This window comes from Argopecten irradians, chromosome 8, assembly GCF_041381155.1.
Source record: "Argopecten irradians isolate NY chromosome 8, Ai_NY, whole genome shotgun sequence".
NCBI classification, from domain to species: Eukaryota; Metazoa; Mollusca; class Bivalvia; order Pectinida; family Pectinidae; genus Argopecten; species Argopecten irradians.
The window spans coordinates 28674756-28697264 of NC_091141.1; the positions used below are offsets into that span (position 1 = coordinate 28674756).

The window sequence follows — 22509 nt, forward strand, 5'->3', positions numbered from 1 at the left end:
AACATATTAGCAATCGTGTCTATACTACATTCAGAAAACATATTACTTAGTAATAAGAAATTACTTGTATCAAGTAAATATATTACTGAAGTTTTACTTAGCATTACCGCAATTACTAGATGATTCCTTAAGATTTACTTAACGTTGTCTGAATTACTTACAACAAGTGAACTATTTACTGGAAAGGTTACTTAGTACAGATTTGTGTAAAAACCGGGTACAGAGTTTACTTATTATCCAGAAAGATTTTTTCTTATGGTTTTACAAGAATTTTTCAAGTAATTGTTTTACTGCAATATACTTAAATGGTCATTTAATATTTCAAGATATCCCCTAGTAAAATAACAACTAAAATACATTTGTAAGTCATAGTACATAAATCACAAAATACCGTCTTCACAGAATACTAGAAAAGGAAAACAACAAGTGTAAGATGCTATACAGCAATCAATTACTTATCAAATAGGTCACAGAATAGTAAGATATGATAAAAAAGAAATGCACTCATAAAATACAGTATAGTTAAAAACAAGAAATAATTTTACCAGCAAATTGACTAAGAATTACTTAGATAGATCTGTATAAATTAGATTTAAGATTGGTCTCCAAACAAACATTATTTACCTATTTTGAGTATTGTTGTTACTTATGAAATACGTACCAGGTAATTTCCAGTTAAAGGGACATGAACCTTAAATAAGTTGTTCTGTATGCTTAGATATGGTTTTATATGTTTATTGAATATTTTATTACAACGATTGAACGATTGGTTATCTAAAACGACAGGAAAACGTGGGGAATACCTACCCCGAAAAATGATAAAAATAGACCGTCATATTCTATTTTTGGAACACAAAACGAATGCTGGCCGAAAGCGAGGCTATAATGAACAATAAACTTGCTGACATGACAAGGGATATTTGTTTTCAACATTTTAAGATTATATTCTTATTTATGATGGTTGACAAATGCATTTTAAGTCATATTTGTTAAAATGTGTTATATAGCAATTTGTATTAAGCGTAACAACGATAAGTCAAACAGTCAAACGAGACTTTTCATTCGACGAGGCACCGCGAAGGGAGGTACTTGACTCATTGAACATATGTACATCACGCAAGTATAAAGTGGGAAGATGCTCCCGTCTCTTGCATTTCAGCGATCCATTCATATTTGCCTACTTTCCCAATCGCCCAGGTTACTGACTCTTTGCTCACTCTGTTTCCTTTCGGATTTCGTTTGTGTTCGCTTCATCCGCGTTTTTGACCCACCATTTTGTTTACATTCATTTAATTTGTGCAGTGCATTGTGGGAGGTCACTAAAATCCAACACTACTATTTTTATCACACTCAGTCTAGAAAATTTGACCAGGCCGGTTCAAAATACAGAAAGATGGAATTTCCATTCTAATTATTTAGTTTTACACATTTGCACAATAACTAATATATATTACTTAGTGAGGTATCTGACACGTCTTAAATTTGTATTTTACTCAAATTGACATGGTTTATTTAGGTTCATGTTCCTTTAACAATATCAATAGCAAGAGAGGCCAGCAAATATGAACTTAATTGTCAGAGATAAAGTTAATTTTGATACATTATTCTGCAAAATATGTCTTTGTAAAGTTTAAAAATAAAAAATGTAGTATCCAAATATTTTGATGTAGCGAAATTAAGTCTTTTTGCAAGATTCGATCGACATTATATCTTATATCCAAAACAATCAACTTCAGTTTTCGTAATATATTTATATAAAATAAATACATATTTCAAATCATACATTATTTAAGTTCTATAATAATTACAATATAGCAAACTTTGGTAATTTGTAATTTATGCTGCCTATGTGAATGTTACTAATTAAGTTCTGCTCCAGTGTGTTACATGTACCAGTATTATGCTGGCATTTGGCTACTTCATCTAGACCTCTTATCAGTATATCTAGATATATTGGCCCCTAGCTATATATAGTATATGGACCCAGCTGGGCGGTCAAGGGAAAGGATTTTAATCAGTGAGTCATCATGGAGCCAACCACAGGGTATAGCTTTACATTTTATCAAGTATTATTTACTTACTAAATCTATTTTTCAATATAGGTACATGATGACTGGTCACTAGGCTCACATAATACTGTAGCAGACGCCTGTGCTAAGTGTGACCCAGCACTCAGTAAGAGTACTGAGGGAGTGTCCCCATATACCTTGACAATCCCAGATTTATAGGGAATACATCAATGATCATTTAATGATAATACATTGCAAAGTATTTACAATCACGATACACATGAATTAAACTTAGGTAATAAATCACGATAAGCCTATCAGATAATCACAGGGCAACACATTCATTGTACATCTGCTTGGTCAACATAGCCTGAGACAGATTCCTAAGGCTATAGCTGCTAGTGTATTCATGAATATACACCATATATACTTACAAGTATAATATGCGCCAGTCTAAAAATAAATTGACTAAAATTGAACATTTCCATAAATCATATTACAGGTGGCACTCAGATGAACGGGATTACATTGACTACTCGCCATCAGTATTCCGTTACAAAAAGAAGACAGTAGATGAAAGAAGACATGAACGTGTCACTCGCCGGGATATATCAAAGGTAAATAGTAAGTTGACCATGCCACCAATCTATATGACAGGTGCTGATTTCACTCTTTGCACTGTTCCCCCCTTTCGATAGCTATATACCGTTATTATAGCCTTATTTAAGGATTGACTGTAATGGTTTTTTCTAAGTTATGGAGCCATAAAGAAAAAAAAAAGTGTACTATTAATTAACCACGAAGCCAGGGTTATGTATAGGACTTGCCAGGTTTGATGGTGGAGAAAAGCTGGAGTACCCGGAGAAAAACCACCGACCATCAGTACAACATATCATGAAAGTAATAATATAGGATATGACGTACAGTTATGAAACTAAATCAATAATATTATGTTAATGCTATTTACATGCTCCCGTGGTCACGCCAAAAGGTAGGCTATAGTGTAATTAATTTGTCTAGTTTAATAAGGGTTGTATAGTAAAATAGAGTGGAGAGTTATACTTAATAAAATGATAAGCAAAACCACCAGAGATCAAGGTATATATAGGCTTATTCCAATACTAGGTTACTATGTTATGGTGCAAACTTTGAGAATTAACGTTTATTGTTATTTCAGAATCTGAAGGAAGCTGCAGTGGCACAGGAGCAAATGGTAGAAGATATGCTAAAAGCTTCTGTGTCAATACACAGTTACTGCATGGCTGATGCGTTGCAAAAGAATACTGATGAAAGGAAGACGTTTGAAAACATAGGTATGGAAACCACATCTTATAGTATTGGTGATGAATACAGGGACGATCATTCGTTTTAGGAATATGTAATACATTGAGTACATTTGTACTTGTGTACACTACAGAAATCCATGGTCTACTTATACCTATAAATAAATGTGTCAAGTCTTATTTTTCATTTCTTTCAACAAATGATAATCATTTCATAAAGTTTTTTTTTATAATTTAAACTTAAATTTGTGTGTGCATGTATAATTGTTCTGTATTTTCATTAGTTCACTTAATTACCTCCCCTAACTATTATGGTGTAAACTGTAAATAGGTGTACAATGTGAAGATGACCCCCTTCTGGAGGAGAACTTAAAGCTGAGGGAAGAAATTCATCATTTAAGAAGTGAAGTGAAACGGTTGTGATTAAAGATGATGATAAAGCTACCAGGTTCTACACAGGACTGCCATAATTTGCTGTCTTTGTCTCGCTTTTCAAGTAAGTGTTTGCTACAATAGGCTTATTTGTAGAACTACAAACAGCATATAGATATATTACCCCATCAGTTAAATTCCCATAGTCTCATTTTCTATACATGTATTTCATACCTGGTAATAAAATTAATATGTGAATTACCCTCATCATCAAGTATCTTAATGCAAATTGTTCTGACAATCTTTGATATCCATTTACAAAATGTACATGTGCATCTTATTACTGGTAAGACTAAAAAATGGGCTGCTAGGTTTATCTCCATATAGTGAATTCATATCATTTTCTGCATTCATTTTTCCATTATTTGGATGTATAAATTAAATTTAAAAAAATTGTGCCCTTTATCTTTTTTACAGTTATTTGTTACCAAAAGCAGAGAAAATGACATTTTGGGGAGGAAAGAACCCAGCAACAACAGACAGGCAGCGACCAATGGAGACATCTGTTCCTCTAAATGATCAGTTTCTTGCAGTGATGATCAGACTTAAAATTGGACTATTTGTTCAGGATATATCAGACAGATTTTGTATTTCTAAAACCACTTTTTCTAATATGTTTGTGACCTGGATATGTCTTTTGTATGAAGAATTGAAACTGATTAATGTTTTTCCATCTAAAGAACTTGTCAAACAAACAACTCCATCAGTATTCAAGCCTTTTAAAAATGTACGTATCATTTTAGACTGTACTGAAATTTTCATTCAGAGATCTTCTAGTTGAATCAATCAAAATTTAACATTTTCAAATTACAAGCACCATAATATTCTAAAATTGTTAATAGGTATAACTCCCTCCGGAGTCATCTCATTTGTATCAGAGGCTTGGGGTGGTAGAATTTCTGACAGGTAAATTGTTATTGAAAGTGAACTTCTTGATCTGTTAGAACCAGGGGACAATGTTATGTCAGGCAAAGGGTTTACAATTGCAGATTTGCTCAAAGAAAGGCTTTGCACTTTAAACATACCACCTTTTAAAGGAAAAAGTAATCAATTTACAATTAAGGAAGTGTTTGAAACCCAAGAAATCGCTCAAGTAAGAATAAACGTTGAAAGAAGCATCGGTAGAGTCAAGAATTTTCATTTGTTTGATGGTGTATTACCACTTTCTATTTCATCCAAGTGCTTACAGGTTGCTTGCTGGGTTACAAATTTTGATGTTCCTCTTGTTACCGACAGCAAATAATCTTTCTGTTGTTTTGAACTGAAAATGGCATTGCTTTCAATTAGATCAATAATATTCATATTGTCAGCAGATAAAATTGTAGAATCCTAAATATGCCATTGAGTTCGGTAATTGGTGTTTTACGCCCCATTAAAAGATAGTCATTTAAACATAGTCAGCCCCATGTCATTGAGAGGAAGGGAGACAACTGTCTGATTTTGATTTACATCATGTTGTAGAAAAAACATGAATGGGATTTTCTTAGTGATTTTATTGACAAATAAATAATTCAATGTTTTACAGTTCAAATATTGATATTTATAAACAAATCAGGGCATTTAATATTTACATGTATATTATAAACCATAATTAGTAAATCACACTATCCTGGCCAAGATAAGAGCAGAATATGTGTATAAATAGTCAGCCCAATATCATTGAGAGGAAGGGAGCCAACTGTCTGATTTTGTTTCATATCATGTTATATAAAAACATGAATGTCATTTTTTTACAGTCACAGTGATTATATTGACAAATAAATCATGCAATGTTATCATATTTTACACCATGAAACCTTCGCAGGATGCTAGCTTTTGATGTACATATAACTTCCAAAAAAGTCATTCATTTACGCCTTAACATTTTTTTTATTTATAGGAAATGGGTGATCAATGTCACAATAGCTGCACTACTTTTCATGTACATTTATATAGTAGTATAAAAACTGCCAATAAATGACATTGCAGTGAACATAACACTGATGTATGAAGTTTTAATTTTTACATAAAAACTTAAAGTAAAAGTTTTGAAGCTTAGGAAGCATATTAAAAACATATTCTGGATCAAACTGAATCCTCTGAGAACAGATGTTGTTTTTCCCTGCACTGGTCCAAACTACAAAGTCACACCATGGCAATCCAGTCACTGCCATTTCTCCTTGTACTTGTGCATAGTATTTGTGAGACTTATCAAGTTCTGAGCCTTCTTCAGTTGGTTTCATATAAAATGATGGAAATTTCTCTAAAATATCAAGAACCTCCATTTCACAGATTGTTTGTCCATTTATACTGAAAGGACACTTAATCTCCAATACTTCTTCTTGATATTCACTTGGCATGGAGGGGTCGATAACTTTGCCGTCACAACTTGCTCCTAAAAACGCAGCAGATTGGAGAAGAAACAGGCCAGTATCCTCTATCTGTATGGGAGTACCAAATGATTCCATTACTGCCATGTAGTCAACCTTTGCTCTCTGCTCCATATCTATTCCCCATTGGACAGAAGGTGGTATTGTACTGTACCTGTAGATTGTAATTGAAATAATCTTAAATCTATTATGAATAAAAAGTGAAAAAGTGCAAAGTAATAAAACATACATTATGCCATTTTTCTTCATTACATAAATTTGAATTAGATTGTGAGATTTCAATTATTTCATAGATAATAGAAAAACAGCAGTTCTAATTACATTATATATTACATAAGATGTAATATGTACATGTATACTGTTTAAGCTTTACATGTGTATCTGGCGCTCTAATACACAAAAAGCTTATACATTGTATGTAGGTGAATATCTTGGATAATAAACACAAAACACTTGACTTTACTCAAAAATCTTAGGTAGCAAAATTTTAAGAAATATATTTCGAAAATTATTTTATGTAATATAATGATTTGTTCAAAGATGACCCATTTAACAACTCCTTGATGAGGCTGTTAGGTGATGGTCCTGATGCCATAACATCTCCAAAGCGGGAACTTGTGATTCTTCCCTTGTGGAGATCCAGCCAAAGTTCACTCTCTCTTTGCTGTCGAGTATTTTTTTCTACATACTCCTGAATACTCCTAATATTTCTGCTAAATTATCATTAAGCATACTTAATTGAGACACATAGATCTTACATGTATTAGATTAGCTGTGTATATAAGCTGTTAAAGCCTGGCTTCCATTTCATTTTTGTGGTAGTCACTTCTTCCTCCTCCAGAAAGTCTGGGGCACTATCTGGTATGATAGCAAGGTGTGCCATACCTGCAGTATCAATACATTTTATAAGAATTTCCTGTAAACACTCAGTTTATCATATACATACACAAAAGAATGAAATTAACTTCATATTGTCTAAATTGTCAAATGAATTTAAAAAAATAAAACTTTGAATCAATTTTAATTAATGTTGATTTCTGTAGAATTGGTCTTTGTATAAATACATGTGTGTTAAAGTAAAAAAAAATGAAGCTGGCTTTATTTTGATCAATAAACTTGAATAATGCTTGCACATTTAAACTGTGTTATATTCTTTTATATTAAATAAATATGTATATACACAACTGTGTTTGAAAAATGGAACGCAGCTCCCTCATTTTCTCAGCATAGTGATTATAATCCAACATCTTGTCAGATGTATGCCGAGGATCGAACTCGAGAACTGTCCTTGAAGGTTTTTCAGGTTCAAGAGTCGGCTTGTTCAATTTGAGGTCTCTTAAAGGACATGGCTTCATAGTTAGCTTCCTAGGCACATTCCATTTGGACAATTTTGATGTACATGATAAAGTGCTTTGTTGTATAGCCACTTCCCTGTTGAAGTCATTCAGCGCAAATAAAAGTCCGCCAACATGGCTACAGCACCTTGCAAGTCTGTAAAACAAGGGGAAAATACTCATCTTTTGTTGAAAAAAAATGTAACTACTAATTGTCCACTTTTTGAAATCATTTTCCTTTCTTGAGAGTTCTTTACATATCTACATATTATGACAATTGAATTTAGGGACCTTTTCCCTTCATTAACCAATGACCCATGAGTCTACAGCTAAGTGAGAAATTGCTTCTTGTACAACATATGTCACTTGATCTATGTACTTGCTGTAATATACATCATTTAACAAAACTCTTACCCTATGGGGCACTGACAGTGGGTATGGGCTGGTTTATCTTGGTACAAACAAATGTACACTCTGTATTTCTGCTTTTTCATGGAAGCTAATACTGATGCTGTGCAATAGGTGACATCTGTATCAATCTGTGAACATAAGAACAATAAATTTAATTATTTAAAAGGAATGCATCACAGCATTGCAAGAAAAAAATCAGGGTTACTGTAATAGTAATAGACTCAAGTGAGCAAAGTTTGCAATTTTACATCACATGTTCTGTTGACAAACCTCACAAAATAGGAGAATATTTAAAATTCGTCCACTTTAATAGCTAATTGGTATGGGTAATGTGATTATGATGATGGGATATAAGCCTACGGTCTACTCTTGCATATATAATGTACTGTAGCTGTGGTTACTGTACTGTTGATGTTAACGTGGTTACAATTTAAGTTAATGATTTCGTGAGCAACAAAAAGTACCAGAACACAACCGACCTGTGCCAATTTTATACTTGTTGGGCGACACCTGAAGGAGTGTCGCGGATGAAATGAAGAGAATAGAAAGGGAAGATAAGTCTTGTTGTTACCCTTAAACGGGACCAATTCCATTAGGTTATGAACGAGAGGCCGATGGGCCTTAACGGTCATCTGACTATTGGCACAATACAACACCTCAAAGAATAAAGAAGTGGCAAACAGTTAAGGCAATCCAAAAAAACTCATTTATTAGAAGAAGTGCAGGTCCTGATATATTTAATGAATTAGACCGTGAATGGAGGTCCCTTGATCCCCACCATGCTGCAAATTCAATTTCCAGTCTCAAGGTAGTCATTCATGTTAGAGGCTCAATATCAGGTCTCTATAGCCCTTTAAGTTATTCACACGAAGTCGTTCAAATTTTTTAGCCTATTTGACCTGATGAAGGTCAAGATAATTTATTTGAACAAACTTTATAGCCCTTCATCCAAGCATGCCGCAGACCCTATATGAGTACCCTGGGACTTTTGGTTCTTGAGAAGAAGTCGTTTAAAGATTTTAGCATTTTTGACCCCTGTGACCTTGAGTGAAGGTCAAGGTTCTCATTTGAACAAACTTGGTAGCCATTTATTCTAGCATGCGACAGACCCAATATCAGATATCTAGGCCTCTTGGTTATTCACAAGAGGTCATTTAAAGATTTTACCCTATTTGACCCCTGTGACCTTGAATGAAGGTCATTGTCCTTCATTTGAACAAAGTTGGTAGCCATTCATCTGTGCATGTCACAGGCCCAATATCAGGTCTCTAGGCTACTTATTTATTCACATGAAGTTGTTTAAAGATTTTAGCCTATTTGACCCCTGTGACCTTGAATGAAAGTCAAGGTCATCTGTTTGAACAAATTTGGTAGCCATTTATTCTAGCATGCCACAGACCCAATATCAGATCTCTAGGCCTCTTAGTTATTCACAAGAAGTTGTTTAAAATCTTTTAGCCTATTTGACCCCTGTGACCTTGAATGAAGGTCAAGGTCATTCATTTGAACAAACTTGGTAGCCCTTCATCCCAGCATGCTACAGGCCAAATATCAGTACCCTGGGCCTTTCATTTGAATGAAAAAGTTTCGCACTGCAGACTGCAGACGGCGCACGATGACGGACGATGCATGATGACAATAGATCTTCCTGAACCTTCGGGTCAGATGACCTAAAAATATACCAGAGCTTGAAGTCATTTAAGGATTTTAGTCTATTTGACCCCTGTGACCTTGAATAAAGGTCAAGGTTATTTATTTAAACAACCTTGGTAGTTCATTGTATAATATATACTGGCAGTTAACCTGAAAGATACATTATAATTGATTGTCTATAAAAACACCAATAAAGGAATGTAATTAAAAAAATGAAAAAATCCTTTTAAGCTACATCCTCAATACTAACTCCATGGGTAACTATCACTGACGTAATATCCACTCTTGGAATATCTCATAGTAACTTGGAGCCACTTCAGAAGAAACAAACTGACCAATCACAGGCTTGCAGAAATCATTTTTAGCTACATCCTCAATATTCCAGGGGTTACTATCACTGACGTAATATCCACCCATGGACCAATATCTCTTAGTAAAATTGGATGCAGTTCAGAAGAAAACAAGAGGCCCAAGAGGCCTTGATGGTCACCTGAGTTCTGATACAGAAAGAACATTGCAAAGTTGGTTCAAATCTTTAAAAAGCATTTATGAATTAAAAGAAACCCCTTTTGGACCCACTCCTCAGGCCCCTGGGGGTCAGTCATGGAAAATGTGTTAATAGGATTCAATGGCCATATCATACTGATAATTCTGACAACATTTGACTCATTTTCTATTACAAATGACCAAATAATGTTCAAAAATGTGTTTTCCCTATAAAAACTATAGTAAACTTGACCCCTCCCGAGGGGAAAACATGAGACCCCAAGGTTCATATATAATTCATAATCATTGTAAAGGACCTTAAGACCTTTCCATCTATGAAAAGTATTTGATTCTACCATTTCCACAATTTTAGATGAAGGTTTTTGAAGTTTAAGCCTATCCTATTTGACCCATTTTAGCCCCACCCCTCAGGCCCCTGGGGGTCAGTTATGGGAAATATGTTAATATGATCCATTGACCATTTCATACTGATAATTCTGATTAATTTTCTATTACAAATGACCAAATAATGCTCAAAAATGTGTTTTACCTAAATAAACTATAGTAAACTTGACCCCCTCCCCACGTGATTCCATCTATGAAGAGTATTTGATTCCACTATTTCTTGAATTTTAGAAGAAGATTGTTGAAGTTTTAGCCTAATTGACCCTTTTTTGCTCCAACCCTCAGGTTCCTAGGGGACCATATAATTCACAATTTTGATTGACCTTTGGCCTTGAAAGGTCTCTGCAAAATTAGATTAGGTCACTGGAGACTTCATCTCAGGTGACCTCAAAACTGAGTCCTGCATAGACTTCCTTTCAAGATTACAGAGAAAGTGACACCCAACTTCAAACCAACCCCTGAGTGATAGTAACCCCTGGCGTATGGAGAAGGATTAGGCTATTACTCTGCTATTTTCTTAAATAAAGGGAGACTTAAAACTTGAATGTGGCATTTTATAATTGTCCCTATGACATACAATTAAGCAAGGAGTTCATCATAATTGCTATTGCTGCCTGGAATATGCATTTTCATGAATAATCATGCAAAAGTCTCTGCTAGCTACCCCCATTTTATCGAAAAAAAAGGAAAAAAAATGGTAATAATAGACAATATCGCCTGGCTGGCACTCAATCTCTTACAAATACATACATTTTAGAGAACAAGAAATGTTAAACAGTTTTTTACAGAGAAAAAAAACCCAAAATAAAACTACTGCTATAATCAAGTTAAAATAACCAGAAAATGTATAAATCTATGTAATAGATGTATAAATGTATGTATGTACTTCATATGATTGCAATTACTATCTATACATGTATAATGTATATGGTATGTCGGAGTGAATGTGTATATGCCTGTATTATGTCTTGAAAAATAAAAAAAAATATTAAAAAAAAATAAAATAACCAGAATTCATTTAATATGGATTATATCGTTTCATAATGACACGGCATCAAAGATTTGAAAAATACCATGTAATTATACATGTACATCACGAATAATCATGTAAAAGTCTCTGCTACCCCCATTTTATCAATAAGAAACTGTTTTTCCACATGTAGATAAAAAAAAATGTCAAAATATAGACAATATTGGTCTGACCGAATACTCAATCCAAAATTAAACATGCATTTCTTTGTTTTTGCAATTCTTTTAGTGATATGCAGCATTTTGCTAGAAAATATACCTTAAAAAATAATAAGCCAATTACCTCCCTTTACCCAATCCCAATGGAAACTGTTCATATGAACATTTAAAGAATTTAAAGTTTTTAATTTAAAACCCACGTACCCTTTTACAAGTAAGTCAGTTGTTTGATGGTATACATGCACCTGATCATACATGTACTTGCATAAGATTTAACAATAAAGTGCTTTAATCAAGAAATGCCTTGGAAATGTATAATGCTAATTCGAATTTCATGTTGGGCAATTAGGATAATGAGTTATATTAGGTGCCAATCTTTCTAATTATCATAACATTTATGAGACCTTTTATGAGAACTCTATTCGTGGGGCCACGGTGACCAAGTGGTAAAGTTGTCCCAACATATTACCACAAGCCGTCCACCTCTGGGTCACAAGTTCGAATCCTATGTGGATAATTTGCCAGGTACTGACAGCTGGTCGGTGATTTTTCTCCGGGTTCTCCGGCTTTCCTCCACCATCAAACCAGGCACGTCCTTAAATGACCCTGCATGGCTGTTAATAGGACGTTAAACTAATAAAAAAAGAGAACTCTATTCTACATCCGAATTGTACATCCTAATTGGAACACATATGGTACCAGGTAATTAAATTATTTTAAATCCTTGATACTGCTGAATGATATGAAAATCAGTTAAATAAATCATCACATTAAAGGATCTATTTGTAGCTTTTATTCATACGCAGAAATGAATTACTTAATTGGTACATCTTTCATACTTCAGTCTTTTGTTTTATTAATCATATTTAATTTTTATATTGAGGAAGATTACCTACATATATATATATATATATAGGTACTAGTATTTAAAATAGTTACCGTTTCCAAGTGTTATTCATCACAGATGAAAAAAATGTCAACAGCAAGCAAATCATATATTTAAAAGTCTATACCTTAACCGAAATGGCTTTCAATGTATCAATTTTTTTTTAAAATTGTTTTTTTGATTTAGAAACATTTTGAAAACCTTTCTCAAGCTGATGAGGCTGTTACAAGTTTGACATTCACTACTGTATAGTGAGTGTTATAACTAGGTCTCCTTTTACCTAGACACTGTATGATATTTTAAAAAAACCCAGAAAACTGTTGTTATTTTGGAAATAAAATGTCAAAATATCCTTAAAGGCTCGTGGTATTTCAAATTTTATAAATTTAAGTTTAATAAATTTCAAATGATGTAGCCATGAGTGTAAGATTCTATTTATCACATAACTAGTATTAATCAAAACATAGTCAAAACTTCAGTGATTCTGACAGGACAGTGGCGTAGGAAGATGAAACGTAGTGGGGGGGCAAAGGTCCTCAATATTTCATAATTTCATAACACACACACCCCCCCCCGCGCCTCGCACCCACAGTAGATACTTGATTTACTTTTTTCATATAGCATTACATATTTATTGGGGGTCAAAGGAATTTGAACATACCGGATTCACACCATCGGCACATTGTTGTGTAACTCAAAATAATAATCAACTGATTGTCTTGCTAAGACATATAAACAAATAAATCTTTTAAGAAGCATTTTTTGTAATAGTATAATTCCTTGATGGACATTTTAGTCTAGTTCGTGTGTATTGAATTTTCATTATTAAAGGTTTGAACATTACATGCTTGAATGTTTTAGGAAACGTGACGTCGTGCAGCGAAATATTTTCTAAAAAGTTCAAAAATGTGTAGGACCCTTTTTTCTTTCAAATGTGAATTTTTAGAACATTTCACTCAGCGAAAATGGGGGGGGGGGGGGGCAAAAAGACATATTTGCCCCCCCTGCCCCCCCCCCCCCCCCCCCCACTTCCTACGCCCCTGCAGGAAAAAAGGGCATCCATGGTGCTTAGTTTAAAGTGCACCTTGACCTCAATAAATGACCACCAGATCAGAGTCCAGGGGCACCAAGAAGATATCAACAACTTCCTTTACAAGGAAAAATCTTACAAATTTTCTTGAACATTGTTTATTTAATTCTAGATCTATTGAATCCTTGAGAGAATAGCCAGGGCTTAAGCTCTGGGTCAAAATTGGGATTACTTTGTTTAGTTTCAATTCTGTTTTATGTAAGAGTGGCGAATCAGGCTTGGATTTGACGTGTCAACCGAGATAATCATACAACATCACAGACGTCATTAATATCTACGACGCCACAATAACGTTCGTCTTACAACATTTATGACATGACCGTACATAACATTGCTAAATGGGTCAGAGTGATATTATACATGTATGCTAATTTTCACAACACGGGTCAATCTGATGATTCCTGTCGGCATCCTAATTATTACGCAGTAGTTGTCTATCACTATACACAACACAGCAAAATTGTGAAATGAATTTTCATTAATATTATTGCCCTCACCCACCCAGTCTGTACAGTAACTTAAGCCTAAGCAATTATTATGTGTCATGTAAAACTGCAGTGCATACAAATGTCCATATCAACATGTAATAATGTTGATCATATCCATTGTCAAACTACATGTACATTGTTACCATTTTTTTTTCTGGTTTGTTTTCTTTAGTTGTCTAATATTCAGATTACTCAAAGACGTTTCGGTACCTTCTGAAAGTCATTTCGCCCTGTTCACTTTATGATACCGAAAAGACTTCCGCATGTACCGAAATGACATGTAACGAAGCTAACGTTACGTACGTTACATGTGAGCCTACGCACTACCGAAACGATATGTGCATGACTTTATGGTTTAACTACTAGCAATTTAATCATATGCTCAAACAATATATTAGGAGATACATATATGCAAACGGCATCTGCCTCAAAGTCGGTACAGTTGTCAGTTTACGTGCTGTTAAGCCACGATTTAGAACACATGCATGGTTCTGTTGTCAGACAGTCACTCGCGATATGGTGATCATAAACAGACTGTAAACAGTACCTAACGTTATATTTGCAGGCCTACAAAAACAATCAAATATATCTGATAATACTAATATCCACCGATAATGATATTGATGTCTATAACAAGTAAAATGAACAATTACTTACCTGATAATGCCGGATTTAACTTGAACATCAAGGCGGCTTCAACGTTTTTACTCAACCGGATACAAACAATACACATTCCTTATAGGGGGCGCGATAGTCTGCGCCATGGTTTTGTGCGTTCGAGACAGTACAAATAGATTCATTTCACTGTTGCACTTGTTGGGCGCATTTTGTAACATAAATTTGATGTTTAGCGCATACATTATTTACTCATTTTATAAAGTTTAGTCACTTCTACAGGAAATTTCAAAAATATCACTCATTTTTAAATGGTACATTTGCCGGTCCAATCGTTCAGAATAGCTCAGAAGGAAGGCGCCTGGGACCCCGAAATATCTCGTCTGTTGTGGAAATTTACCGAGAACCTGCGAAATACCACCTTTATTCATGGCTGTATTGTGGCCGTTGTATATAACATTTCCAAAAGTAAGAACTACCGTTTTGTTCAGAATTACAAGGACTTTTTATATGTAGAGTTCTAGCTTCTCAGCTTTATTAATTTATTTACTAGGATAGATTAAACAGAAATCAGTGGTCAAAATGCCGATTTTGGGGGTTTTACACCAAAATATCTCGTCGTTTTGAATTTTCACAGCTAAGGTGATTATATCAATCGATAGATCACGCCGTGATTAGCTTACATTCAAAATTTCAGCAAAATATATCGTTGGATTTCCTTATTACTCAAATCGCGGTTATAAGCGGGTTGATAGCTAAAAGTTGTCGTGTTAACATTTCGTTCCGAAGGAACGATAACAGTTGTTATCGTACCTTACGTCTCTTCATTTCATATTCTGCGGGACACATATTAAATCCGAGACATCAAAAGATGAGAATGTTATTATCATATTATTGATAACCATCTTTATTGAGCATTACTGAATTTAAAGGTTACACTTGAATTATTAAAATGCATGTGTCAAATAAATATAAAGTGCAAAAAAACTAAGATAAAAGTTTATACTTGTTATACAATAACCATCTTTTTAATTACTGTTTTACTTAAACCTGTGATTTTGTAGAATTTTTGAATTGATAATATTGATGCAGCTAAAACCATGTGTTAATATTTAAAGTAAAATTAGGATTATGATGTCTATATTGGAAAAGATTAACTGTTTTTTTCTCCATATTTAAGATGCTATAAAGTGAACATAGTTGACTTCAACAAACCCACAACGAAAAGAAGGAGGATATCATGGACAAATCAAGAAGATTTTATTTAGTTTATGTGCCACGTTATATTTGAATAAACGTTATCTTGTGTCTAATATTTTTTTTTATTTTTTTTTTTTATTTAAAGATGCTCCACCGCCGACAGAGCATAAATTATATTCATCATTTGAACAATAATTGGTGTTTAATTGAGTATATATATGTCTAATTAACACAAAAACTAATATAAAATTATTTATTTCGCTTTTGGTGCATGCGCAATCAGTACTTCATTCCATATAGGATATAGTGCCATGGAATTTTTTCGGGATGCAATTAATTATTTTTCATATTTTTAACTTGAAGTCAAATTAAAAGCTCAAACTTTTCAGTGATGGTAACGGTGTAAAGTAAGTAACTTTTGTAACTTAAGAAAAATACTAAATCGTCTGCTCCTGTTTTTGATAGGGAAAAATACCATTTGTCAGCGGTGGAGCATCTTTAAATCATTCATTTATTCAATTATTTATTATTGAAACAAGTAAATAAATTACCTCAAAACAAGTAAATGATATACCACAAATTAAGTAAATGAATTATAACAAAACAGGTAAATTAATAAGCATTAAACGAGCAATTAAAGCACTTGTTTTTAAGTAAATCTTTTACTTAAACAATTAGTACAAAATGTTCCTATCAATCACTTGCAATAGGTAAATTATTTACGGATAAAGAGTTGTTTTTTTTAAATTATGAATTACTTGAAGTAAGTACATGTATTACTTTCTTTTTCGAGATATAAGTAAAACTAATACTAAAATGATAAGCCCTTTTACTTATATCTTACTTATATCTTGAACTTCTACCGAGTAATTATTTTTCCAATATTAACTAGAAAAGTACTTGATATTATTGCAAATTACTAACATTTACTTACCAATTGGTTAAAAATAATTACTTAAACATTTCTCAATCCAAGTAAAATAATTACTTCTTCTAAGTAATTGTAGGTAATATTTCTACTGAGTGTATAGTTGTTTAGCGCTTACATTAAGAGCGCAGTTGTGTGCAAACGTTTTGGCAATAAATATCATAGACACATAACACGTTGAATTAGTGTTTGCACGGAATGTCTTACCATGTGTTGCGATAGTTGTCGAATTCTAAATTCTAGAGTTAGGTCATCATATATCAAGCCCTGATAAAAATATAAAAAGTATAAATGAAAATATGGGCAATAAAGATTGTATAGCTGTATCTCTGAGTTATGCACGTAGGCTATGTTGTTATTGGGTAACTGGTTTGCACAATCTTCTTTTTCCCTCCTGTGAGTGAACAGGAACAGTATTCAACCGGCAGATAGAATAAGGAAATGAAGTGCTGAAGCTTTGTTATGATGCAAATGATCAGGACATGGGTCACATGCTCAGATGAGGGTCGATAAGTGTGTCATGTTGTTAAGATCCTCCGAATCTATTGGTAGTGTGTACACATTTGAGTCACTAAAAACTGCTTCGTTACCGACACTTTGACAACCATCCGTACAAACATGTTACATTTGGTCATGCAAATTCCAAAAGCGTATTCAAAATGTTTAAGATATTTATCATTGATAATAATGGTCAATCTTAAAGAGGAGAACTATACGGACAAGAAAGTTGTTCAAAGGTCTGGTATCTCCTTTGGCTTGTACCTTATAACACCGAGATATTCGCAATTGTTTAAAATAAATATCAAATGTAAAGCTGCGCTTCGTCATGATGTTAAGTCTTAACTCATTTTGCTTGTGCCTTGCAACATCGACACCTTCATTGGCACAAACAAGCCCCCAATAAGCCAGACACATTGATCCGGGTATTTGCTAAAAATATCGATCAAACTTAACCTCTGTGATTTTGAACCAAGGTATGTGCTATACACTTGAACAACATGAAGGTCATATGAGGTCTGTGTTTATTAGTACTTGAACATATAATTTCAGGATTTCAGGACAAAGCGAAGCGATTCGATAAACAACAAAGAACACACGGCAATTGTTTCCCTTATGTCTATACTCCATTACAAACTGGTATCAAACTTGATGCGACTGATACATCATATTTGCTCAAATCATTATAATGTTTTAAATCAAACCTTCAATAGCAAGCCAAAATAACTTTTCCACGAGTGCAAAAGGCAAATGTGTAAAAGGCTCATTGCACTTTTGCGTGTGACCAACTCGTGTGTAAATGACTAAACGAGCAGATTGAGATATGTGGTAGGTGATACTTTGTATATTGTATAATGATTGCAATGAGATTTTTAGCTTATCACGTATCGTTGGCACTGGTATTATGATATATTCAAAACATTCAATGAACTAGCATTAGTACAATAATATACATGAACTGTTTGCTATATGTGTTTAATCTTTATAATATAGTATTCAGGAAGTGATTGAACGCATAGTGGACAACAGGGTGTATGCATCAAAGCTTGTTCCTCTATAAATGTTAAGACCAAATACTGCTGTCGATTGTATTATAATTTATAATACTGATATTCCGACTAGCATTTTAAACAACCTTATTATAAACATGTAATAGAGCAATCAAAGTATACTGTATCAAATGCCTTAAAATTGTACCGATTAATATCGTTCTTCTTTAAGGTAGCGTTACGCTAAGTAAATGCTTACATGTTTCGATTCCGACCAGGAATATATCATTTATTGGAAATATTTCCGGGTACAAACAGATACATCAAAATAATTATTATTCAACTACTTTCATATTGGTAACAATATGAGAAAACTGTCCTATCAATATCATAGCAAAACCGGGCCAATATTGACAAACTGGGCCAATATCGACAAACTCGGCTAATATCGACAAACTGGGCCAATAGGAGATAAACTATGCAATATTGAAAGCGCACCAATCGAAAGCATGTAACGGCATTCGGATCATTTCTTGACTCAGCATGGTGACTACGGGCAAGTTCACGTGAAAGTAGCGGGTTGAGAATTGAGTAACGTAAAACTCCTATTTATCGACTCTAGTTCGAGAGTCGTAAAGAAAACGTGCTGGCCTACTCCGTGAGAAACTCTCCGAACCCTGAATCTGAGCTGGGTTAGACACAGGTAGAGTTCAAAGTGCAAATTACGAAACTCGAGTTAACTCTAGAGTTTCACGTGAACTCGCCCAACAGTTTACGACGTGTGTTCCGATTAACATAGTTTAAAGACGCATCAATGGAAACCAACACACACGTGGCATAGGAATAGCGTGTGGTTTACGCATCGTGTTGATTTAACTGAGTATTGGAACCTTAAACGTATCATTCAACTCATTACCGAACATTACAACTTTGTCATCGGTTTTACAAATGCTGGATATTACAGTAGACGTACTGTAAGCTTGTAGGCCTAATGTAACGTTAGATATACATGTTTGTAGTAAGTTGTCATGTTTCAAGAAATCTGAACTCAACTTTAATTTGATTAAAATTTGATAAATCTAATCAGTTTGTTCTTTGTAATTTATCAATTTATTATTATTATTGATGATAAAAATAGTTAATAAAAGTGTCATTAATCAGCTAATTGCATATTGACCCTATTATTAGGCCCCAGTCTGTTACATTGGGTGTCTACCACATTTAAAATTTCATTTAATAACCCTATAAGTTCTACAAGTAATACGTTCAATATAAAGTACAGGGGGTAATGTCAAAACACGTTTACCACCTGGCCACTGTGAAATCATACAGTGAGATAAGCAAACTTCCCGGTTCTGGGTTTGTTTGTTTTTTTATTACTTTTTTTTTTTTTTTTTTTTTTTTTTTTTTTTTTTTTTTTTTTTTTTTGCAATGTAAATATAATTATTTCATTTTATAATTATTCAGGCAATAAAATGAAATACAAAATTAAGGCATAGGGGCACTTTCGCCTGGGAACGTTTTAATAGCATAAAATCTACATTGTCAATATATCATTTGACACACAGCGCGTCATCCATTTGTTTTCTTATTTCTAAGTATGCTACTAAGACTTTCCCCCAGATATCTGCGAATAAGTTAAATTAAGATGAGGTAAATTTGGATCTTAATTCGCTTCGATTGATGACGCAGACGGAACATTTAGTTTGCGTAAATTTATTGATTATCGACAATAACCGAGAAATACGAAATCAAGTATAATTATATTTGGTTTAAAGGTTTTGTAATAAACACTTAGAATAAAATTAACACAACTGCTAGATAAGACAGAGTTTATTGTTATCTAATACATATAATCTCTACTGATAATTAATGCTGCTACATATCAGCAATGTTGTCCATTATCATTTTGTGCAAAACAATGATAAGAAAATCACTTTAATGTTTATATAATTTATTTTGTAATATAATAAATGGACTATTACACATTAGTTATAAAGATAATTGTTACAGTGAAAGTTTGACTACAAACATATTAAAAGATATATATCACGTTGGTCATTTTATGATATCATATCAAACGCAACTAAAACAAAGTAAGCGTGCAATGTACCTCTCTGACATTAAATACTGTGTTCAGGGTTATCTGAATTGTGTTATGCAATTATGGATTAACAAAGTAAATTATACATATTAACAGTTTGGCTTACTATAATCATTGATAGCCTGGCATTTCTGTCAGGTTGCTTATATTTCAGTAATACGTTACACACTCCAATGCAGTGATAAACTTTATACTTAATATAACAAAATCATAATGCTTGCAAGTTAGCATACAATATAACTATTGGAAGAATTTTGTACATCATTATTATCATTCATAAATTAGAAATAAGTTAGCTTACTTAAATATTAGACCAATTTACACATGTGATCCTTGATAATAATAAAATAACGCATTCAAGGGTATACTGTAAAACTAACTTTCATTCGTGTGTGATTTTCTTTCACAAATTTTGCAATCCAAGTACATTTACTAAAGTTTATCAGGGACCGCAGAATCAAACCAAAAATAGATTCCTAGAAATCCCCTTTTGAGCACAAGATTCCAAAGAGAGGTGAATGTTTCGGAGCCTACTGATTGGGTATTCATGGTGCATCAATTTCAAATGTTTAAATGTATACCTGTTCATGAATATTTTGGTACATCTACGGTGCGAAATTCAACATAAGATGGAACCCCCCACATTAGACTATGTGGGAAGAATTCGGACAATATATCTACGCACTTTCTTACCCAGTGCCCAGTGCACTGTTCTATAGTCGCGTTAAAATATTAAACTGTCTTGTAAGCTTCTTAGAAGTTACAGAATATGTAACATTCGACCACCTTTTAGAGGAAAAGCAATGTCAATTTCTACTTGGAAGCCAGGTGGATATTCCTCGTGATCATGATAGATGGGAGATAATGATGATAAACATTGCTGACCTACTTCCATCACTAATTGTACATATGAACACTTTACTTTGAAAATGTGATTTTGAAATTCTAAACTGAATATCGATTTGTTTAATTGAAATGTAAAATAGGTATGAAATATCTATCTATCTATCTATCTATCTATCTATCTATCTATCTATCTATCTATCTATCTATCTATCTATCTATCTATCTATCTATCTATTATCTATCTATCTATTATCTATCTAAATAATCTATCTAAATTATCTATCTATCTATTATCTATCTATCTATATCTATCTATCTATCTATCTATCTATCTATCTATCACTATCTATTTCTATATCTATCTATCTATCTATCTATTATCTATCTATCTATCTATCTATCTATCTATCTATCTATCTATCTATCTCTGAATCCGCGTGATACACTGTGATAAGGGGTTATTCAAGTTTTATATTAGACTTAAGTCATTATCTCTTTCCCTGTATCTATCTATTTATCTAATCACTATTCTATGTATCTGTATATGTAAATATTTTATGTATTTATTCATCAAATGGATATAGTGTTGTTTGGTTCTGTAAAATATACAATATAATCTTCTTTTTCAATGTTAAGTGTTTAAGGCTGGTCAGGAATAGGTTATATATTCAGGCTGTGGGTCGGTGGTTTTCATTGGGGTACGTTGGGTTCCTCCATGTCATTGACACATCCTTAAATGAACATGAAACCTAATTGATCTATAAAAACACTTTCTGTTTTTTTAGTTCATTAACCAGCTAATGTCACTCATTAATTTTAGTCATATAATCATTTTATTTATTCATTTATTCATATATTCTGTTTCAGCCGAGCTTTGAACATGGTACGTTTTTGGCCGACAAGTTTAACAGTTTATTCCTGACTTGAAGACAGCGCCAAGGGGAGTTAACTCATTTCCTGAAAATACCAGACAGAGTTAGCTTTCCATAAATGACCTGAATATGTATTTATGAGTATAATTTGTTTTTTTTTCTCTATATATTTATCTTATATACTTCGTTAATTCAATTATAAGTGTTGTTAATTTCACCCCCACACACACACATAAAAGTTTATGAAGATGGTAGATTTTAATTTCTTTTTATTCATATGTATGCAAGATCCCTTTCTTCAAAATAAGTGACAGGTGACCAGACTTGAAAACTCTATTTAACCTGGACAGTGGCAAACGTTAACATATCGCATATATGGAAATAATTTGGCTCTGCGGTCTCATCACGGCGAATTACTATCTA

At 33.2% G+C, this 22509-nt stretch overlaps 1 protein-coding gene and 1 pseudogene across 2 annotated transcripts; one reads left to right on the forward strand and one right to left on the reverse strand.

Moving 5' to 3' along the window:
• Positions 1-1064: 1064 nt before the first annotated feature.
• Positions 1065-5216, forward strand: LOC138330070 (uncharacterized; annotated as a pseudogene).
• On the reverse strand, positions 5186-14781 carry LOC138330071 (uncharacterized). 2 transcript variants are annotated; one of them, XM_069277448.1, is made up of 5 exons: positions 14692-14781; positions 7842-7966; positions 7274-7584; positions 6852-6978; positions 5186-6247 (listed from the first exon to the last, which is right to left on the reverse strand). In XM_069277448.1, exons 2-4 carry the CDS (start codon positions 7919-7921, stop codon positions 6857-6859), a joined length of 513 nt encoding a protein of 170 aa, XP_069133549.1. In that variant the 5' UTR covers positions 7922-7966; positions 14692-14781; the 3' UTR covers positions 5186-6247; positions 6852-6856. The 2 variants fall into 2 exon arrangements, 1 of the variants encoding a protein (XP_069133549.1); XR_011209518.1 differs by lacking the exon at positions 5186-6247 and having other exon boundaries at positions 6849-6978; positions 7279-7584.
• Positions 14782-22509: the final 7728 nt, after the last annotated feature.